Source organism: Podarcis cretensis (genome assembly GCF_951804945.1).
Source record: "Podarcis cretensis genome assembly, chromosome: 3".
Taxonomy (NCBI): domain Eukaryota; kingdom Metazoa; phylum Chordata; class Lepidosauria; order Squamata; family Lacertidae; genus Podarcis; species Podarcis cretensis.
Window position 1 is genome coordinate 68,357,770 of NC_137172.1, and position 23,001 is coordinate 68,380,770.

At 41.2% G+C, this 23,001-nt stretch overlaps 1 protein-coding gene and 1 long non-coding RNA gene across 8 annotated transcripts in view; one reads left to right on the forward strand and one right to left on the reverse strand.

Moving 5' to 3' along the window:
- LOC307213097 overlaps positions 1-23,001 on the forward strand; it is a 72,292-nt gene that overhangs the window by 16,058 nt on the left and 33,233 nt on the right. Inside the window, exons 3-4 of one of the 3 annotated variants that reach the window (XR_013837377.1) lie at positions 18,750-18,855; positions 21,715-22,853. The exons of 1 other annotated variant lie outside the window; for it this stretch is intronic. This is a non-coding gene — a long non-coding RNA (uncharacterized lncRNA). Of the gene's footprint in view, positions 1-12,303; positions 13,727-18,749; positions 18,856-21,714; positions 22,854-23,001 lie in introns of those variants that run through there. One more of the 3 variants, XR_013837378.1, reaches the window with a different exon arrangement.
- Positions 1-23,001, reverse strand: part of NKAIN2 (sodium/potassium transporting ATPase interacting 2) — a gene marked incomplete at its 3' end in the record, with an annotated part of 446,279 nt that overhangs the window by 14,764 nt on the left and 408,514 nt on the right. For 3 of the 5 annotated variants that reach the window (XM_079970822.1, XM_079970818.1, XM_079970819.1), the window contains 2 exons: positions 13,743-13,803; positions 1,908-1,964 (listed from right to left, as the gene is read on the reverse strand). In XM_079970822.1, the coding sequence (XP_079826948.1) occupies positions 1,908-1,964; positions 13,743-13,803 (118 nt within the window). The remainder of the gene's footprint in view (positions 1-1,907; positions 1,965-13,742; positions 13,804-23,001) is intronic. The other 2 variants (XM_079970820.1, XM_079970821.1) reach the window with 1 other exon arrangement.

Below are 23,001 nucleotides of genomic sequence, written 5' to 3' on the forward strand. Positions count from 1 at the left end.
AGAATCTACTGGTCTATGAACATGGAACTTTTTAGAAATGCAAAGTATTGTTAACAGCCTGTAATAAAGACCTCCGTGAGGAAATATGATACATGCAAATATATATATTCTTTTCCCTTCCTGAATCAAGTTTCAGTTGAGCTAGGATATTTCTAGGACAATTTCCACTATAATGCACCATTTTACACATGGGGCATTCTAAAACTGCCCCTGAAGGACTTTCAAACTGCCAAGATGCTTCAAATAGCCTGGAAAAATCTGCAGGTTGTTTCTAATCAGTGTCATCTAGAGGAAATGCAAGCATGGTAGGATCATTGTGTCCCTAATGGAACAAATTGTTAGCAGGAGATTGCTGTAGGCTAGCTTATTACTGGACAAGTAAAGAGATAAAGAAGGGGGTTGGAGGCAAGAGAGAGCTACAACTGCTATAAATGGAGGAAAACTCCAGCAGGAGAAGGAGAATTCTGAAGACCAAAAGTGAGACAGAATCTAAAGCAATTTCCCTATTGACTTGGCTGTAGAGGAGCCCTTGACAATCTCCCATGAAGTTGTTGTGTGCCACAGAGAACCCTGGGCTTTGTCCTAGGGTACACACTCAATTCCTGCAAGGCACTGGTAAGCTCTGTTGAACTTCAGTGTTGCTCATATAAACTACAAGTGCTCTAGAAGACATCAACCATCCCCCTAACTTCTCCGATTACAGGGCAAGATAAGTTGTGAACAGAGCCAGCTGTCTTTCAGGGAGGCTTGTCTACACTATTACTGATTTCACTGAGGAACCCTAGATACACTTTCAAGAAGCCCCAGAGTCTCATGAAAAGAAGCAAACCAAAATAAAGCAGCCCATCAAATAAAAGCAAAATTAAAATCAAATGTATGAAAAAGTTGGAGATATTATGGTCAAAGGGATACCTATTTTCATAATTACAATTCCTGCAATAAAATTAAGCAATTGATCAATGTTTTAGCACAAATCAAATCGCTGTAGAAATACTGGAATAGAGTTTTGTAATTGATTGGAGAACTGCATTACACAATTCAGATAAGTGCACATTTCAAAGGATAGCAGAGAGAGAGAGAGAGAGAGAGAGAGTTTGTGTAAAAGAGAGGCTGGTCACTTTGAGGCATAGACAAGTTACATAATACCTCCGTGCAATATTTTGGTAATGACCCCAAGTACGAATCTTTGTGCTGGAGGGCAAATGGATGGGCTCCTTCCCTCACTTGGCTGGTAGTGAGAAGGACAATAGCCAGTCTTGTGTTTGTGAGAGCTGGTAAGAAACAGGCTGCAGGCAGAAGCCTGAGAGGGAGAGTAATGCTGGATTTCTGCTGTGATGTTGGGAGAAGCAAGACCTTCTGTGGTGTTAATGCTGCGAGACCCTCCATTGTAGCCTCAGGTTATATGTATGTGTAAATAAGCCATGTATTATAAAGACATCACAGTCTCCACTGCCCCTCATTACAAGGACACTGAACCCTGGTGTAAGCACCGGAACCCCTGGAATTGCACACCACTTGGAGATTGGGGTGGCAGGCAACAATATATACATGCAAACATGTAGTCTAAGCAAGCATTTTATCCTGTTCTGTCTACCAAAGAATCAGCTTATACAAAGGCAACAGAACAACATCAAAGACAATAAAAATACACATACAGGTCAAACATTTTAAAATTCCCCGCAAACAGAAGACATAAAATCCCTTCAAAAACACGCCGAACAAGCATGTCTCCTAGTGCCTGTGAGGTACTAGAAGGGTCAAACTAAGGCAAATATCAGAGGTGAGTTGATTTCACAGGGTAAGAAGCACTAGAGAAAAGGCCCTGCAAGGGTTCCCCCCCCCCCAACCAAACCTCCTGAACAAAGGAGACTCTAAGAAAACATTCAAATTTTTAAAGGAATACATACTCTGGTTTGCTCCAGGGAGCCAGTAGGCCATTCTTCCTCCCATCATCGGGTATTCAGCTGTAAATTTTAGCAGGCCAAAACTCAGATGAGAGTTTGAGAGAAATAGAATTTTGCTAGGCAGTGCATTTTTAAAGAAATATTTATTAAAGACTTGGATGCTACTTTAGCTGCATTAGCCCATTAAGTTTTCAAAAGTTATTTTTGGGGGGTGGATGAAGGGTATGAGAAATAAAGCATTATGTAGTGGGAGATGCATAACTTTTTGTGGCCATGGGGATGTGGACTTATATCACCCAGAAGACTGGAATCCTAGATTTGCTGCCTAGGGCAGCTGCAATGTAATACTACCCAAAGGTTAGCCACGGTTTAGCAGTCAGGAGCAGGTTATGGTACTGCACCCCGCCCCCCAGCTCTCTTCTTTTAGGCCGTATGAATTCTTTTTGCCTGCCTAAACCCTGGTTTGGCATTACATCTGACCTTTGCTGGCCATGGCTAAGGTTTCTTTGAAACCCTGGTTTGGAATCCCCAATACACTCTCAGCCTTTAAATCCCGGTTTGCATTTGATTATTGTTATGACAGTACCAGCTAGGAACAGTATGAGGAATAACAGCAGAAATGACTGAGGCAAATTAATCAGGTTAAATAAATCTCCCAGTTACTACAATCCTAAAACAATTATTATGTTATTAGCTGAATCTACAATTTTTAATTTTAAAGAGTTAGCTTGTAACATTTATTTCTTTCTAAAAGGTGTTTTTTTATATAACTGCTCATGACATTTGCCAACCATTCAAGGCTGCGGTTTATTTCTACTGAAGATTCCCCTGCCATTAAAAGATAGTCATTTTAAAAATTATTTCATGTAATAAGACTATATGACAGATGAAGAAGAAAAACATAAAACATAATAAAATTCATGGTGATCACAATCCCTCTTCGCTTATAGTGAGCAGGAATTGATTTTATTAAACAGTATTCTGTTAAGATGATGAGAAACCAATGCAAACGTTTCTTCCATCAAAGCACCACTATTATTTAGACATATTTGAAACACAGGCTTGGCAGCTCCCTTAGGAGATGGTGATGGATGTTCGGGGAGGGATGGACCAGGTAATAAGGGAAAAGGAAAATTAACATATAGGAAGGTAGTGACAGCACCACTTTCAGTGTGTGAATCTATTTATTAATATTTTTTTCATAGCACATCTATGTCTCTCAGGGATTTCCTTAACATCAACTTCATAAGTTAGGAAGGCAGCAATCCATAACCAATTTTCTTTTCATGTTGTGCTTGTTCACGTATTAAACCAGCCCCTTTGTTAAAAACATTTGCAATTAATCCCTCAAACAAAAGAAATGCAAATCTTACAGTCTCCCTAACCAAAACCCACCAACTCAAGGCCCTGATCGCCACCTATTATACACTAAAATGAATTGAAATTCCCACTTTGAGCCTAACCTAATTTTCTACTGATAATAGGCATGGATTCCCAGAAGCACTCCATGCATCTTAATAGTAACATCCTAATCTCCTTTCCTGGTAAATGTTTTAAATAAGATTTTAGCACCAAAGGAAATTAACCTTTAAATTAATTGTAATTATAAAATGCCACCGCTGATTTTGTCTTCAGCCTAATTGCTTGCTATTATTTAAACCAGCTGCACCTCAGCTGAGCTTTAAGTTTAGGTTTCTCACAGTTACACCTTGTCAACAAATCAAGGTGTGTGCTTATGTCTGTGACCAGGCTGGTCTATTTGTGGCTCTGCAAACATTAGGATGGACAGAGCAATCTTAATTCACAGGCTAGGTGGGTGCCTCTGCTGGCAGAAAGGTCTGCAGGTGTAACACCCACGCTTGCTAAGGAAGCCTCTGCTGTGCCCATGGAAAGCTCCATAGGCAAATATCTACCACTGACAGCAGTTGGCATTCAGCACTCCTGAAACAGAGCACTCTGAGGTGAGGCAGGGGGATGAGGTAGAGGTAGCCCTGGATCCACTAGATCTCTGCTTCCCTCACAAGCATCTACTGTGTACTCAGGTTCAGGGACCAACTGCTTCCTGCTTCTCCTTGCTCTCCTGGCACTTCCAGACAGTCACCATTTTCAGGTGGCATGCAAACACATGCCAGCGAATTCAGGCTGCACAACTTGAGCTGATTGGGAGGTCTTGCGCAATGAAGCCACTTACCCAAATGATGGCTTTTTGCAATAAGGAAAGTGATATAATATACTGGGCAGTGTGGCATAACACTTGCTTTCACGCAATGTCATCTAATCCACGCTGCAAAGATTTATGAGCATTTGTGAACACCAAAAGCCACCTAATCTACCTGCAAGCAAATTAGAATGATAAATAGCTTATCTGGAAGCGCCCTTACTCCCACCCCCATTCCATGCAGATGAGACCTACCCCATAACTAGCAGCGGTGACTGGGATGCTCCTGAATGTTTCTCCATGGGGTTGTTAACCTACTTGTTTTAGTCAGGTTCCTGTATTCTTGTAGATGCCATAGGGGACATGAAACTTGCTACCCTTGCTGTTTGTTGAGGCACTGTCCAAGACATAGGGGACCTGTGGGAGTGCTAACTCCACATATATGCTTTCCGCTTTCTGGATCCTCCATCTGAGCACAATGAAGTTGCTACTCTCTCTCCCGCCTTCTGTTACTAGGCCCCCCTATGCCAGACTGGCATGGGACTGTAAGGCTTGATGGGCTAGGGGCAATGACTCTCTTCCGTCTTTGCTCAGTCAGACACATGGACAGCGAGGGAGCAGGCATATCAGGGAGCACAAGTGGAATGAAGGCTGCTGCGAGGGTGCTATGAGTTGAGGATGTGGGAGAAAATGGAGATGGGTTATGTTACCTGCTGGGATCCTACCTAGTTGGGTCAGCCTATTAGGCAAGATATCAGGGCAGGTTTCCATTGGTCACATGGGCTACCAGGAATGGACCAAAAGGGGTGAGCATTGGTCCGTGTGGTGTTCCAATGGGCTCAGGTGTGTTATACCTTGGCTTTGAACCATGTATTCCCTGCATTGAAACCATGGCCTATTCTATCCAACCAGGGCTCATCTTGCAGCTTCTGCACTCCTGGGGTTGAGGCTGAGGGCAGCAGAAAGATAGGATACTCTAGGAGGTGTCTGATGCCTGCTGCTGTGGCTGAGTTGTTAGGGCGCTGTTCTGTGGAGCCTGCAGTGTAAGTTTGAGGCACCATGACATTTTTTTAAAGCCAGGCATGCAAGAGAAGACTTGAGCCATATTTTCCCTTGCTGGGGCTTGAACTCTCCTGCTTCCCAACCCTGGGACCTATAGAGTGATCCACTGAAGGCCGTGTGTGTTGTGCTCATAAAAAAAAGTAAATGAGAGGAACATAAGTTGATTTGAACCCTTGTCTATAGAGATGGGAGATTGTCTAGCAGTAGCAGGGTCATTGCTGGCTAAGCCACTGGGGCTGATGGTTTCTTCAGCATCATCTTGTATGCTGTATAGTGATGCAATGAACTGCAGTGTGTTTTCCCCCATTGCCAACAGTTTGCTGGCTCCTGCCACGTGTGGGTAGCATGTGGGTGCTATAGATGACACCATTTCCCACTGGAGGGCTTTGGCAGTGTTCTTTTGGACACTGGGGTTATATCTGTCATTTTTATGCTGTTTTGAATTTTCCAGTTGTGGGTTTCTTACCCTCCCCTCCCCACCTGGACTTAGTAAACATGAGATATGTTGGCTGTAGCAGCAGTATATCTCCAGACCTGAGGTTATGTGAGTATAGGATTGCTCCGATAACCTTTCTCATTTCCCCCCAACATCATGATTTCTTATTAAAGGCTTGCTGAACTGCTGGGGAAAATATTCAAGCTTTTGAAATTGTGTTAGAGCTTCAAATACATGCATACATTTGGTTTGGTTTTTCTGTGCCTCAAGGAACCATTTATAGGACCAAAACAATGTAAGCGATAGTAATCTCAGAGCATTCTAGTTTGTTAGGCTGCAAATTCTGCATGATCTTGAATTATTCTGGCCACATAAAAGGATCCCTGAGGAGAAGGGAGGGAGGAAATGCATACAAAACAGGAACATGGATCCATATAACAAACTACTCCCCTGACAATGCAATGTTTGCTGTCTATTTCTGTATCTCTCTTTTGCATCCTAGTTTTACAGCTTTTAAAGAAAGAGTCCAGTGTTCAACTGTTTATTTTTCAGCTATGTCCTACTGACTGACTGAGTGGGGCATTTAGCACTGACATTGTATAAAAGTCTGGAATACCAACTATGGAGTAGATCAAAGACTCAGAAGAAGTGTGAAGGGAAAAGCCTAAGTAAATGTATATACACCATTGTATAAACACAAGCAGCCCTATAGAGACAACTGATCCAGAGTCTGGGAGAAAGGAGCAGGCTCAAAGCAGCAAGCTCCATCTCTTACTTTACTTGGGTTCAGAAGAATGTGAGAACACACAGGCAGTGCACAGACAAATCAACTGCGCATGAGCTTGTCTCCTATCACTGGGGACCCTGCTATATACCCAATCTCTCATATAATTTGTGTGGGCATATTATTATTATTTTCATGTACCTCCCCTTCAACCAGCTTTCAGGGCAGCATACAAAAAGTTTAAATCACAATCAAACAAATTAAAACAAGAATGTAAACATAAAGGTAAAGGTAAAGGTACCCCTGCCCGTACGGGCCAGTCTTGACAGACTCTGGGGTTGTGCGCCCATCTCACTTAAGAGGCCAGGGGCCAGTGCTGTCCGGAGACACTTCCGGGTCACGTGGCCAGCGTGACATCGCTGCTCTGGCGAGCCAGAGCCACACACGGAAACGCCGTTTACCTTCCCGCCGGTAAGCGGTCCCTATTTATCTACTTGCATCCGGAGGTGCTTTCGAACTGCTAGGTTGGCAGGCGCTGGGACCGAGCAGCGGGAGCGCACCCCGCCGCAGGGATTCGAACCGCCGACCTTTCGATCGGCAAGCCCTAGGCGCTGAGGCTTTAACCCACAGCGCCAACATACCACAACATAAAACAACAGTCTGCAAAAAAACAAACAAAAAACACACAAACAACCTCTCCCCCAAAAACGAACAGCATAAAAACAAAGGATAGAAATTAAGGGTGCTTTTCAGAAAGGGGCTCCTCACGCATGCAATTTATTTCATCTACATAGTGTCATTATTAAAATGTCATCCTGTATTTTCTCCTGTTTAATCAAGATTAACCCTTTCCAGGAAAAATCCTGTAACAATAAAGCCTGTTGTCAATGACTAGTTTATGATAGCTCAATGTTTATAATCCTAAACTGCCACCTGGAAGCTCTTTAAAAGCCTGGAAAAAATACAAAGGTCTTAGGTGCCGCAATGGCATCATTCCACAGCTGGGGTGCCACTACTGAGAAGCCCCTTTCCCCTGGAGCCACAGTCGTGCCTCATGAAGGGCTTTAAATAGCAAACTCAGCATTTTGAATAGGTGAGTGTTCCTGTTCCACTGAACATGCATAAATTCAGAACAGAGCCTGCTGCCAAATGCAATCACTGTCCCTGGATCAGTTGTCTGAAGGGGGTGTTATGTATAGCTATCAGTTACTGAAATTTAAAGACAGAAAATATAACATCTTTGCATCTTTAGTGCAACATTAGAATGCACTAGAACATGAGTAGCGTAATATTGCAATCTTCAGTAAGTTAAAAAAGATACTTGTTAAATTCTGATGTCAGATGTGCAACATGCATTAATGCGGAATAAACGACATTCCTAGGTCTGCACTAAAAGTCACTGACATGGATTAAAATGCATGCTTCACTATAAGGTGTGGCTTAAATGGCTGGAATAAATCCACATTCTAACAACACTTTAACCCAATCTAGTATGGATTCCCAAGAAATATTGAGCATCCACATTAACAGATATTGGTATTTAGTGTCCTGGAACATGTTCAGCAAGAAATCAACAAGGCATGGATCAGCAAGTATGAACTAAACAAATCAGAAGATTTAATGTTATATACCTTTCTGTCTGATTTACTACATCTGAAGCAAGTCCCACTGATTTTCACGGGACTTCCTCTCCAGTAAGTGAATTTAGGCTGGCAGTGTTCAACCAGCTCCTAATCACATTACTCTGAAATACTACTACTACTACTACTACTACTACTTTTATTATTTATACCACACCCATCTGGCTGGGTTTCCCTAGCCACTCTGGGTGGTCACAGCAGAATAGTAAAAAGATGATAAAACATCAAACATTAAAACCTTCCCTAAACAGGGCTGCCTTCAGATGTCTTCTAAAAGTCAGGTAGTTGTTTATTTCCTTGACACCTGATGGGAGGGTTTTCCACAGGGTGGGTGCCACTACCGAGAAGGACCTCTGCCTGGTTCCAATAAGATTTATTTCCAAGAATATATATATAGAATTAAGGCATTAAGGTATACTCCTACAAATGGGATCCTCATAACAGAGGGTCCTGGTTGCGCTCGAGACCCAAGAGCTCACCTGACAGGGTTAAAATGGGGGGTGGGAGCAAGGTGTCCTGGCCATTCCCCTGGGATCATGCCAGGCGATTTTAGCCAATAGCCAGTGGGCGGCCTGATCCCAGGGGCTTTAAAAACAGCAGTGTGACGCAAGGAGGGGCACTTGCTTCGCACTGTTGAACACCCTCCCCCCCCTAGCTTAGGTAGAGTCGCTTGGCCTTGCTTTGGTTGGGTCGCCTGTTTTGGAACAGGGGCTGGGTAGGAATTTTTCCATTTGGCAGATTAGCTTTAGCCATTTGGTTTTTGCCTACCCCTTAGCAAATCGTCACAACTTGTAAGGTGGCGGTTAGGCATTGGCTCAGTTGGATTGTGGGGAGGATAGGTGCGGCCATCACCTGCCCCTCCAGGAACTGGGTATTCTGTTAAAGTTATCTGGGGGTTCTGGATCTCATCTGAAGTCTGCTTGAGGGGCTAGAGCCATGGCAGGACCACAGGAACCCGGGGTGAGCTTAGGTTGGTCCTCACTGACCTAGCTCCCTCATTTGGTTTACCCCATTGGACGATCACCCTGAGAGGTGGAGTCAGTTATAGTGGGGAAGTCAATGCCTAAGCCAATGCTGCTTAAGTGATTGTATTTCAATAAAGTTGTGGCCAAAATTTGCCCCAAAACTTAAACTAATATAAGTGTCTGTGTGTATTTATTTTGGGGGTGGGTCTTGGGGCCTCGAGACGCAAACACTTACCTGGGAATAAGCCCAACTGAACTCAGTAGATAGACTTTTCTTTATAAATATATTAATTTATTATTAAATTAATAATTTGATTATTGACTACTTTTATTAAGGTGCTTCAACACAACCGTCACAAGGTGAAGTATTCCTCAAGATCTGATTTCATAGTAGAAAAGGAGGATAGAAGTCACACAAAGCACAGATCATGTTTTCTAATAGTAATTGTGGCATTAATAGTTCAACCATTTTTTGGTGTTTGCTTCAAATAAAACAAGGGGAAGAAAGCAAGGGAGGTGATGCAGAGTAACAAGCAGTAATGCAAAATACTGAACTGCAACAAAAACTCTGCATTGGATTCTCCCTTCCTGACCCTTGCTTTAAGCCAAATATTGCTGCTTGGGGGAAGCCAGTGTGTACATCCAAAGATGGAGTCGTGAACATTGAAAGAAGACATTGCTCTTGTGAGCTAAGATGGCATCTGCATGGCCAGTCACACTGTGCTTCTCTAGACAGTCATGGCAGTGTCTTCTGAATGCCCGGTTTGCATCAGCCCTTCTTCCTCAGGCAGAGTAGAGCCCGGAGGGAAAGAATTCAGTGAAATAGCAAGTCTCTTCTTTTAATTTCATGTAACCTACAAATCCCACAAGGCTGCTGTTTTATTGATGACCCTCGAGAGCTTTTCACTAAGTAACTAAATATTTAATGATGTTTTCAAAAAAACATATTAAATTGTTGGAAATTCCTGACATAAAGCTTGTACTAGAGGAGTCAAATTGCTAGAGAGTTTAAACTGATTAAATGAATATTTCAAAGTAATAGAATTACTGTGCAATTTTAAGAAAATGTAGCTCTAATAAGATTTCCAAAAACACACACACACAAACAAGATGCTTGGGAAAGATTATATCCCACCCAGGAAAGATAGGTGTTGACATTTTAGTGGTTTTAAATTGCTGCAGCTAATAATACCAATGACTTTAGGAAGACAAATGCTTTACGATATCAATATCTGCAGAGAGTGATGCAGAGAGAAAGGGACTGGGGCAACACAGATCTTGGGTTTCCTATTCCCTTAATGGGTCTCTTATCTCTACCCCATAATTACTTCCACAGAATTTCTCATAGAGATTTATATCCTATTTTGATACCTTGGCTCACCTTTGCTATTTTCCATCCACTTTCCATGACCCTCCCTTCTGTGCATCTACTCAGTTGAATCCTAACCCTAACCCTTAAAATAGTACCGGGGAACCTGTGTCCTGTGGCTTCCAAGCCTCCACATTTGAGCCATGGCATGTTTTGACCCAAAACATGCCTGCCTGTCCATCTCGTGACATCATCTGATTGGGATTGGGATGGGTCAGCCCACAGGACCATGCAAAAAGGAGTAAGTGGGGGTGCGCTCTCAGTCCACTCCTGAGTATTTCCAGTTGATCCAGCACTTTTTGAATTTGGCAGCCTTTTCCATGGCCCTGTCAAAGTGGGCCATGGAGGGTGGGGCAGTTATGGATCCAGCCCACTAGCTGGATCAAATTTCCCACTGCTGCCTTAAAATGTACAGTTGCTGTTGCATTTTTTAGTTTTGGCTCATGTAGCTTTTGTTCTACCCAAGTGTTCACCCAAGAATCTCAGGTTTCCACAAACACTTCCTAGTGAGATTCAGGGGATTGCTTGGAAAGAGTAGCCCTAAAGTGATAATTTAAGTGCTAGACCCGTATACTGATGTTGCAGAATTTGTGATTACCTGGTGAGAATAGGAATTTCCCTAACCTGCTATGTAAAATAAATAAAAAGTTCCCTTAGAAGTTCTATAGCAGGTGTGGCTAACCTGTAATCCTGTTGTTGGCTTCTAATTCTCAGTGGTCAGACCCAGACAAGGTGGTCAGTGATGATGGGAGCTATAGCCCAACAATATCTGGAGGGCCACAAATTAGCCATGGAATATAAACTTTTTGAACAAGCACAGACCACTGTATTTAATGTACTATTTGGGTATGTTCTGGACACCAGGAGCTCCACATCATCTAATTTTTATAGGAAAATGAAGGTAACCAGAGATTGAAACTGGCAAACATCATTCTCATGGCAGACATGCAGGATGGTGCCCAGACAAGTCATAGATCTATTGAAATATTATCCATATGGATAGCAATAATTGAAAGCATGTTGATTACTTGCCCTACACCTTTAAGACAGGACGTAAACAACTGAACAGACAGGCAAATCAATTCAGACTGCACACACTGGCACATTCTCTGATCATTAAAACATGATGTTTTATGTCAGACCCTGAACTACTGTTGAGAGTGAATTTCCTCATAGCAAACCCTAGGCTGCATGTAAAATGTGAGAGAGGAAAAGAGCAGCCTAAAGCAGTGGTGTAGTGATAAATTTTGAAGTTCAAGAATACATCATGAAAGCTTCTCCTCATAGCCATATTCCAAGGAAAGTCTAAAAATGAAGTTGGATGTGTTATTCCCTTATCATACACAGAGAAAGCAGCTACAGTACATAACACAATATCTAATTTATTGGGATGAGATGTCTGCAATCCTATGTATTGGGTTTTGTTTTTTTTTTAATAAGCTCAACTGAATCCAGTGATGCTTACTTCTGACTGCATAGGTTCAACTTGCACAGTGCATTGAACTTCAACAAAACATCTTCAGCCAGCTAAAATGCAACCTTTTAAATTTTAATTTGAAATCCAAACAATCTTGTAAAGAAGTGCTGCTGTTTAAACTGCTAGCATGAAGTAGGGTTCCCATCAAAAAGAAAGAGGCACCCAGACTTGGCTTGTCCATTTTCTTTATTCTCTGGCTTCCTCTACTCTAATTTATCGCAAACAAACCTGAAAGCCCCATTATTACCTCACTGACTCCAGAGCAAGTAGGACCCATGGATTACCATAGTACTCTGGCAGATGATGCCAACACATCTAGACACCCTTCTGCATTGCTTTTCTATCACTCCTCTGGCCATAAGATATGCATGTATTCTGTTCCCAAATTTCATGCATTTTCCTTTAATCTCACTTTTTTTTATTTTAATGACAACAGGGAAAGAATTTTGGTTTGATAACGAGAAAACCACATGTGGTTAAATCCAGCTAGTTCTTAAATTTCTCCTGCTGAAATTAGTGCAATTTCAGAGTGTTGAACTATGTGTGTGGTTACTGAAATAGTGTTCAGGATATAGCTAGATGACCTCTTCAGCAGACTGCTGCTGAAAATGGCAGTTTCATGGCAGTTTCACCCCTGCGCTTTCCTACAACATTTAGGAATACTTATCTGTATCATGACATCATTACACTGTGCTCCATATACATGGCTGCTTCTGGCAGAGGTTGGGAAACAACACAGGTAAAGGTGTGTATAAATATTGGGGAGGGGGAGAGAACATGGGACTTCCTCTTTCTTGACCCCTGTGTGATTGGCCACATTTGGAGATCACAGTAAACCAGCTCATGAAGTTGCTGAACTACAACTCTTATCATCCATGATCATTGGGTATGCTTACTAGGGCTGATGGGAGTTGTAGTTCAGGAACCTCTAGAGGGCCAAAGGTTCTCCACTCCTGGTATACCATACACAAGCCAACTGTACCCTCTTCACTGTACCCCATTTGTGCTGCAGAGAAACAAACCATAATCACTGGCTTGGTGTTGTGTCTGAAAGAGGGGATGTGCTTTGTTTCACTCCACAGAGATAAGCCAAGGTTTGTTTGGGAGTTACTGATCATCATGTGTTTGAGCTAAATGAATCACAATCTCTGGTTCAGACATAAGCCAGGGGTTGCAGTTTGTTCCTCCCCAGCATGCGTTTGCTAGACTGACACAAATATTATCAGAAAGGAGTGAGTAAACTGTTCTTAATAGGAAGTGTATTTTTGATTTCTGTGGCGGCTATGTTTTTGTCTGGCTATGATATTTACATTTATTTATAAAGTTTGTCTATTGATATATGCTCATATATACAGGAGAAACTGGCCAGTGAAAATGCAAATACAGTAAAGATTGATTGATTGATATTGATAGCAAACTGCACCAAAGCAATAGAAGTGATTAGGTAAAAAGCAAGATTATAGGAATATAAGCTAAAGTTACTGCATTATGTTTATGCACTTCATTCCACTCAACAGGGTTTTTCAGACACAACAAACCAGGAGAAACTCCAAGCATTTAACCCCTTTCCTTGACTATTTTTGATTGGAAGAAACATGAACTAACAAGTTTGAAATGAAACTGTTGCATTCTATTCTTGCCAAAACTGCTACAACAAATCTGAATAGTCACCTTACAAGAACTTTTACCCACACATTAGTAGGGCAAGAAATAAGATGGGTGAGAAGCAAGAAACATGATCTTTGTGAAGTATTTTTAGAGGAAGTTTTGTTTTGTAGTGTTTCACTTCAGAAAGTAATTATTTTCTGTTGCTGAATTTTACCATTTCCACTATTTGCTCCGAACTGTCATGGCCTCAGTTCAAATATTCTACCCCCTGCCCCCAACCCATTTCTCATTTTACAGTATGACAAAGTATTCAGAATGATATTGGAGTGGGATGGATGAGTGAGATGGATGATATAAAAAATAGTTTCAACTGGCATGTAATAAACCTTTATTACTTACAGCTGTCCTCTTCTTCGGTGATACATTTCACAACATAACAGGCGTAGATGAATCCTGCCAGCTTAAACAAAAGGGAAAAGAATTAGATATACAGTAAAAGTGGCTGGAATTCTCAACAATGGTGTGCGCTTATAAGACAAAAACAATCTTCCCTGCATTTATTTATTTTTGCTATGAAAATTGCAATACTTTAACATAATTATACGTTTGCTGCAGTGATAAATATCTATAATGTCTGCATTGGTGTACTGCGATGCTGGAAAATTCTTTTAAGAATTCACTCATTTTTTCCCTTTCACTCAGAAATGAAATTCATATAGAAAATCAGTATACAATAATACCACCCACTTTCCCAGTGAAGGCTTTTTCACATTGTAAAAAATGCACCCTAACATTATTATACTATCCACGACACTCCTGCGAGCCTGAATCCGGAGACAATAGCACCATAGCCACATGCATATAATGAATGAGTGAATGGCCTTGTTGTGTTGAGATCTGCCCCATCTTTTTATAAATATCTGCATGGCTACATATTCCAGAAAAGAAGAGGGGTGGAGGAAATGCCAAGCTGCCAAAGAATCTTAAAAAAAAACCCCGCAACAAAACATTAAAGTGGCAAAGGAAAAACAATACTGCTGAATGAGCAAAGTCTTGGGCCAGCCATCTAACTCAGCAATGTCAGCCCCTCTGCCATTTGTAAAATGCTGATAATAGGGTTACCAAAATGAAGAGTGTGAATTGCTTTGAATACTTAAAAATGTTTGTTTAAGAAAGAACTATAAACCACTTAATTAAAAGAACCCTCTAAGAAGTATACATACAACAATTATCAACAGTAAACATAAAATCGGCAGACATTAAAAACAAGTATACATAACAAAATTTTGTGCATGAATAGGCTAGCTGAAACAAAGAAGATGCTGCCACAATATATTACTAACAGATGCAGAACAAACATCATATGGCACTTTACCAAGTGCAAGATCCACAGTTAGAAGCAGTTGGCTAGGCATGTATGGGGCAAGTAAGCTTGTCTTAAGCTGGATATACTAACAGTAAAACTTTGAAACTGCCCAGAAACAAATTAGCAGTCACTGCAGATTATTGAGCAGAGGTGTAACATACATATTCATTAGGTTCTATAGTGGAGGAATATATGTTCACTGAAGAATAAAAAAGCAACATCTAAAATCTGGAAGTTCTCCAAATGGTGAAGAAATTGGGCTGTGTGGTTCATCATTAGTAGTATTGCAAGGAATTTCAAATAGAAGCCTGTGACAGTTGCTCCAGCACATTCCCTTTGCGAATCATGCCAAAGGGAGGTAGTCAACCTGGTGTCTTCCAGTTGCTGGGGACTCCAGTCCCCATCATTCCTGACTATAGGCTGGAGATGATGGGAGCTGGAGCCCAAAGCTTCTGGAGAGACCATGTTGGCTTCTTTTGCACATGATTTGACCCAGCCAGATGGGCGGGATATAAATTATTATGATTATTATGATTATTATTGTAGGCTATCAATGCAGTGGAGTGTGAGAAAAACCTTCAGGCTCACAATCTCCTCCCCAGTGTATACAACGTCATGATTCTAGGCCTACGTGCACAGGCCCTGTTTGCAGTGTCACATAACCTTTCCTTGTTCTTACAGGGTATTCACAGAGTGGGAGATGCACTACCGCAGGGTTCACTCCTAGGTTCCTTGTGTAGATGGACAACCAAGGCTATGTGCAAACATTTCCCAAGTGCTGGTAAAAAATAAGGGGTGAAATTAAGAGCTGCTGTTTTCTCACCCAACAAAATTTGGTAGAATTATATGATTCTGCTTCACATATTGCATCAGGGAAAATTGTTCCTTATAAATCAATAGCCATTTTGATCTTTTCTTTGGTATTACTGTGATCAGAAGAACTTCCTATCACTTGATTCTCTGCACCTGCATTTATTTCTACTAAAACTAGTACTACAGGATATGTTTTCTTCAACACTTTATAATGCTGACAACGTTTCAAAGCTCAATAGGACCTAAGTGTTAAAATGGCGTGCTCTACAAACAGAGCTTCTATTCTCTTTGATGCTCGGAAGACTTCATATGAGCAAGGTGGATGTGCAGACCAAGCTGTTCCTCACATCAGGATGGGACATCCCTGCTCTTTTGGAGCCCTGCATGGATATTGCAGCTACTAGATAGGGCTGATCATTTTAATGGTGTATGATAGCAGAGTCACATTTTGAACATAGTCACCAGCTGAGTTCTGTAGAACAGTACTTCCCAACCAGCATAAGGAGACTCACTGCTGTGGCTCAGCACAGCTTGTCAAGCATGCCTCAAAATAGATCCAATTATAATTGCTCACTGAAGCATCCTCTTCATTGCCATTTCTCAGCTGGTGATCAGCCCTAGATGGGTGTATAGAGGCTGGTCGGCACAGCAATGGCACTTTCTGACCTTTTGGCCATTGTGCGGAAAATGTTCACATCTTTCTAACATAGCCATTGGCAAGAGTGCTAAATTAGCACAGTTGTACAGTGAAAAGTGGTGGGAGACACCCCCAAGCTCACTAGGCTGAAAAATTTGAGAAATTCTGCTGTACAGTTTTAGGAATCATTTATTTATTATATTACCTGGCTTCAGCTAATACAGTCAGCACTTAGCAGACCTGAAATTTACCACAATTCCCACACTAAACACTATGTGAATAAAGGTGTGTTAAAAGGTGTATGATCACATCTGACAGGTAAAGATATCAGGCAATAGTAAAGAAAAGAATGGGAAGGAAATATAGTAAAAAACTAAAATGATGAGTCACATTTTCACAAACTCTGTACAGTATGTTAGTTCATTAATAGCCAGAGTACACAACTTTAAGATAATACACATCTAAACAAGGATCAGGATTACACAAGGTCTCCACCTGCCTTGTATGTTAATATCCAAAATGGCTAGCATGAATAATTTATTCCAGTTCTTGGATGATGCAGTTATTGATTCAATCACTTCTGAGGCATGAAATGCAATAGTGCATTTGTGTTACAGCAGGTTGTCTTGCTAAGATAAAACCTACTTTCAGAGATCTCTTCATGCCAATCTGATTACAGACACAACATTGCCATTAAGTAATTATTGTTCACTATCAATATGCCCACCAGATGGTGGGAACAGGTATGGAAATGTGGCTTTAAAAATAGGTCAAAACTGAGGACCAGTTTAGATGTGAAGACAGCAAACCCCTTTGTTCCTGCCCAGCTCTGTCCAATCATGTATATGTCAGGGGACAATTTTTAGAACAAAAGGGGCGCATGGATGGGAATCCCAAACCTTCCTGCCTGCAGCTTATCTCACAATGCTCCTTAGATGAGCTTCAATAGCAGAAGTGGCTTCACCTTGTGGGAGTTGCTCAACCCCCTTGAGCATTCTGGTTACCCTTGTCTAAACTTTTTACAACTCTATAGTATCACTTTTGAGGCGAGGCAGCCAGAACTGTACACAGTATTCCTAAAGTGGTTGCACCACGTATTTGTATAGCAGCATGATGATATTGGCAGGGTGGCTTAAAGGGAATGCACAAGGCTCTGTGATCTGTTTGGATTCCTGACATTGAAAGTAAATAATAAACATGGATAGCAGGCAAGTATTTTTTTAAAAAAATCACACACACTTCCCCTGTTCTGTTTCCTACTGCAGACTCACCCTCTCCCAAGGCATATGGCCACAGTTTTGATCCCCCTTGGCCGCAATCCAAATCTTCCAACAGGTGCTACTCTTTGTAAAGACCTAAATGAATCCCTCAAAAAAAAAAGAAAAGAAAATGGCACTACTTCCCATGAAAAAAATGAACCTTTCTTTTGGGGGGGGGGTTAGCTTCCAGGTGAAAAGCTGCAGGTTTCTCAGATACTATAATCTTCCCTTTCAGGTAGTGCCCATCTCATTACACAAGTCCAAAAACACAGACCTGCTGATATGTAGGGCATTGTCCTTAAAAAATAGCATTTATAGTCTTGGTTGTATCTTACCAACAATTCTATGTTACATCAGAGCTAAATCCCACATTTATTTCACATCTGTCATGAGGCTCTGCTGGGAGGTTTTCACACTAGCAGGGATGAGAATTCACTGCAGGAGCTAACATGCACTGTAGCAAAGAACAGTGAAACCTTGTGTGATTGTCAGCAGGCCGTCTTTGCCTCATTGAGCTATTATAGCCTTTACTTAACGTGACCAAAAGTTGAAGGGCTGTTTAACCCACACATGTGCAAGTCCTGGCTCTTTGATTTATTTTTGCAAATCAATGGATCACACTTACAGCTCAACAGTCCCCAAAGTGGTCTAAAATTACAGGGATGAGGATGTTCTTATTAACAGAGTTTGGCACACGCCTGTTGCTAAAATGTCAAAAGTTAATATCTTCTTAACTAACCTTCGCCCACATACCGCATAGCAAATGTACTGTAGCACAAATTGTACATACCACTGATCTTTTAATTGTTTCCAGTTGCATCCCCTTAAGTATTGCAAAAACTCATTAAATAAATTTCAGGAGGCAATCTTACTGATTAACGACATACCTTTTTCAACTAGAATGCGTTCTCTTCTCTAAATATTAGGGCTAATGTAAGATGGGAGGTTTTTTTTATTACAAACTAAAACTAAAAATGAAGCCTAATAACAGTTTTGAGGGTTGCAACTGGGGAATAAGGCTTGACTTTTATCTTTCTGGCTGTGACCCCACCCCTCTCTGGAAAGTTCTCTAATGATGTAGTTGTTGCATAAGCTGTGTGTGATCTTCCTTGCAGTTGCTGAGCACAGGTTAACTCTTGCCTCCCCAGCTGCAGTCTCCAAGAAGATCAACCTGGGGGCAGGTAGCAAACACACATTTTTCAAGCAGAAGGGGGAAAGTGAGTGCGTGCATGTATGTGTGGTTGCCATGTGTACATGCATGTGTGTGTGGTTGCAGTGTGTCTAGGGTTGTGGTGTATGTGTCATGCTGACTACAGTTTCTCATTATTTAGGCAACCAAGCCCAAATATTTAGTAACTCCTGTCTTACAAAGAACCCATTTAAGCAAAAATCATATTGAAGTTGCAATTCAAAGGAAGAAGAAGCTCCCAACAAGTGGTAAGCAGCAAGTGAAAGATTAAGAGAATTTTCATTATATTTTCACTCTTACATTTTTTTACCAGTGAACATTCTCATATGTTCACATGGACGCTGGCTTCTGCTTGGATATGCAGAGTCATGAAACAAACCCAGAAGTGGCTTACTGCGTGAGGTGGAGTGACTCCACTAGCTTCATGGCAGGTGGATCACCATTGTAGATTGGGAGACACAAAGTAGCAGGGAGATTAGTCTGGTTCAAGTGCCTGACAGGTGTGCTGGGTTGGCTCTGCTGGTGCATTTGCACCACACAGACCTCCTTGCTTTATTGTCCCTCCCTCCTGGTAAGCAACACTGAACCACCTGCTAGGAGCTAGCATAGGGGTTCTGCCCCACCTAGCAAACCACTTCTGTACAGGTGTCCCCAGTATTTAAACTTGATTTTTAAATCAAGTTTTGGTTAAAGTTCACATCTGCAACTCTGTTTTCTCTAATAATTGGTTATTAGTTCACACATAGGGATAGGTATTCAGTTGCTTCCCAATAGTGTTTATGCATAGAAAGAAGAAGCAATGACAGGTCAGCTGTGTGTGTGTGAATCTGATGCAACCAGATTTATAGTGTTTTCAATGAGGAAGTGTATTTCAGGAAAACAGACCTCAACTTTTGTGTGTATGTGTATTATGCCACCAGCCTTGAGTTACCTTTTAAGTTCTGAGTCTGATTTTTTTAAAAGTCACCATTAGAAAGGAGATAATGAGTCTTTGGGGGATGATGGAGAGAAGGGCCCTATCTCTGCCTTAAGAGAATTACCCTAAAGATAGAAATGCTGCCATGGAAACACTTCGGCCCTTTGAGAACTTTCCTGAAACCTCTGCTCCTTTTGTGAAGAATGCAATGATTAGAAGAGCTGGAAGAAGGCATACTGCCTAGAGTCAATCCATAGCTCCCCAGCTTTGAGAGAATTCAGATGTTATGGAGATCAAGTAAAATAAAAACCTAACAATGTGTACTCAAATACAAGTCTTATTGAATCCAGTGGGGCTTTCTTCCAGATGAGTTGTCGTCAGGATTGCAGCCTGGTCCAGAGGTATCACAAACCATTCAGAGGCACTGAACAATTTCTCATTTTCTAATACATACATACATACATACATACACACACACTTTACAAAGAGTTTTAGCTAATCTTAGCTACTTGATGGGGGTACTTGTATGATATAATATGATGTATGATACATCTCTTTGCAAACACATGATTGTTGCCCCATTTGTGGATCATTTATAGGTTTACTGTATACTTGTATACTGGATGCACACCTTAAATTGTGTGAAAAGTCTCCCAGAAACAGTTCAAGAAGTGCCCTATGGCATCCATTCCCTTGAAACAACTCAGACTATGAACCAGAGTGCATATGCCACTGATAGTGAAGTCCTAATGGTTAAGCATCCCTTCCCCTACTGTTACTTCTCAAACTACTCAACAGAAACTCAAGAGGATAGCATGTTTATGCTGTGTAAACACTCTACCTTTAAAACACATTTGACGCACCTCCCTCCAAAAAACCCCACAATTCTGGACACTGTAGTTTATTAAGGGTTACTGGAAATTGTAATTCCGTGAGGGGTGAACTACAATGTCTAGAGTTCATTGAGGGAAAGAATGTATGCAGCTTTAGTCAATGGTAGAAAAAACAACAGTTTTGTGACACTAAAGTGTAACACATTTATTGTGGAATAAGCCAGCAGTTGCCAATGTGGTGTCTGTGGGTGCAATGGCGCCCTAGAGGTTTTCCTTGGTGTCCACAAAGCCTCTGAGCTCCTTCTCCCAATTTCTGCCACTTCCCCATACAAGGTGATAAGGGTGATTATCTTTTATGCCCTTTGAAAGTACATTGATAAGGATACAAGGATAAAATTGGAAGAATGAGACTCCTTTCCCCTTCCCCTTTACAACCGATCTGCTTTTCAAGGCTCATCTTAATTCTGTTAGATTCAACTCCTATCCAGATCCTCTGGAAAACAAACTTTGTGTGTGTACTTTCCCCCTTTTTGTCTCTGATCTGGGTGAGGCAGGAGAGAAGTGATCAGAGGGGTGCTGGGGGCAGGTACAGCACTCACTAAGAAAATCCATGGGCCCAAAAGGATAATGATTTCTGGTATAAACTTTCATGGACTAGAGCCCACTTTGCAATTAACACATTGACCCACTGTGAGTATGCATGCTCCCCCCCCGCCCAATATAGATGGACAGTGTTCAGTATTCAAATGGCAAGGGTTTGATGGGGATGGGCCATTTTCACGAAATGGCACTCATTCCACATAATTGTAGAGTTCTAGACCATATAGTGGGGTAGCTTATGTATATTCAAGACATTCCCCCTCAAACACATGAAGAGTGAGACACATTGGGATGTGACAGTAAAGGTGGGGCCAGTTGTCACAGCTCCTTCCTCTCCATATGATTACAATTGTGTGGAGGGAACACCCAAAGCAAAAAGCAAATGCAATAACTAGAAATTGATATTCTGTCCCACTTAGATTTCTGTCATATAAACATTACACAATAAACTAGTAGAGGATTATGAAAATCTCAAATAATGTTTCTTAAGCAATCTAATCTTACAGTGTTTTGGAAGCTAAAAGTTTTCTTGACTCTAGTCTGAGTATACTTCTGGAGTCCCAAGGTCATCAAGTGCTGTGATCATACTAAAGCAAAATCAATATTTATCAAAATACTGTCTCACTACTTCCCCTGACCCTCTTTATGGAGACAAATTGTTTTCATACACTGAGAACACCGTCGGATTTAGGGAGAGACTCTCTATGAAAGCACATAATTCTTATATATGCTCTTATTTCCTTTTAATACTCAAACAGTAGATTGATCATCAAAAGGAAGTAACTTTATTAAGCCAGACAGTCAAGCCCAAAGTATTGGGGCAAGGAAGAAAAGAGAAGCTGAACAGACCACGGAGGTTAGATGAAGGAGGCGAGGAAGAGGAAGCTGTGAAAATGAAGATGAATGACTTGGAGTATCTGGAAGCAGAAACAGGCTTTTGCTTTCTGTGAAGATGAATAATGTTTATCTCCTTTAATAACCATTCTTTGATTCCACTTCAAGGAAAAAAGAAGCCCAACCAAAAATAAAACACCAAACTAAAAAGCACCACAAAACTATTCTATGGTTTTGTATTGAAGTGTACAGTAAGGCAGGGCATGGTGATAGTTTTTCTGTTTCTCATCATCTGCTTGTTAGTCTAGCAAAAGCATAGGGATGCTGCTTCTTTTGAAAACTCACATAATAACATGCTTGAGAAGACATGGAAGAGCACAACAATCTCTGCAAGCAGTCACCTCAGCACTACTCTTCCATCTTTATAAAATGTGTGGTTTTCAATAATGTTTATACCCTGCCTCGAAGGGCCCACAAGTGAGCTTACAACAACGCAAGACACAATAAAACATAAATCAACGCATCCTTAAAACCATTAAATATATAGACTTAAAGAACTGTAGAGTTGGAATGGATCACCTAGTCTAACTGCCTGTAGTGCCCAACACTACAACCAGTTCAAACCAATGACCCAGAGATTAAGAGTCCCATGCTCTTACCATCTGAGCTATTCCTCAGGACACTCCCTGTTCTATGAGAAATCAGAATTGAAATGAGTCCTTTGAAAATGTTGGCAGACAGTTTCCAAATATTCCCTGAACATTCATATTCTGTATCTGTATTTGCAACATGATATAGGACTTCCCATGTGTCCACCTGGTTTGCAACTGTGAGAACAGGATGCTTTACTAGATGGGCCATTGTGGCCTGACCCAGCAGGTCTCTTATGTTCTTATGCCGACATGTTACAGTATCTAATACACAGCTACTGTTGGTACTCTGACACAGAGCAATGAACATTTAACAGTATTGGACAACGAGCATGAAGCAGTAGTTTTGACAGTATCTGCCAGGTAGCAGTCAGTGCTTGACTGTATTTGACATGCAGAGTAATTATTTGACAGCTGACATTTAGTACATGACAATACCTGATAAACGAGTTTCAATAAAATTTTGCAAATTTTAAATCAGCTTCATTCATTCATACATAATTTTTATCAAATAAAAAAAGCAAGTTTTGTCATGTAGGGGTAAGATCAAATCCTTTACTC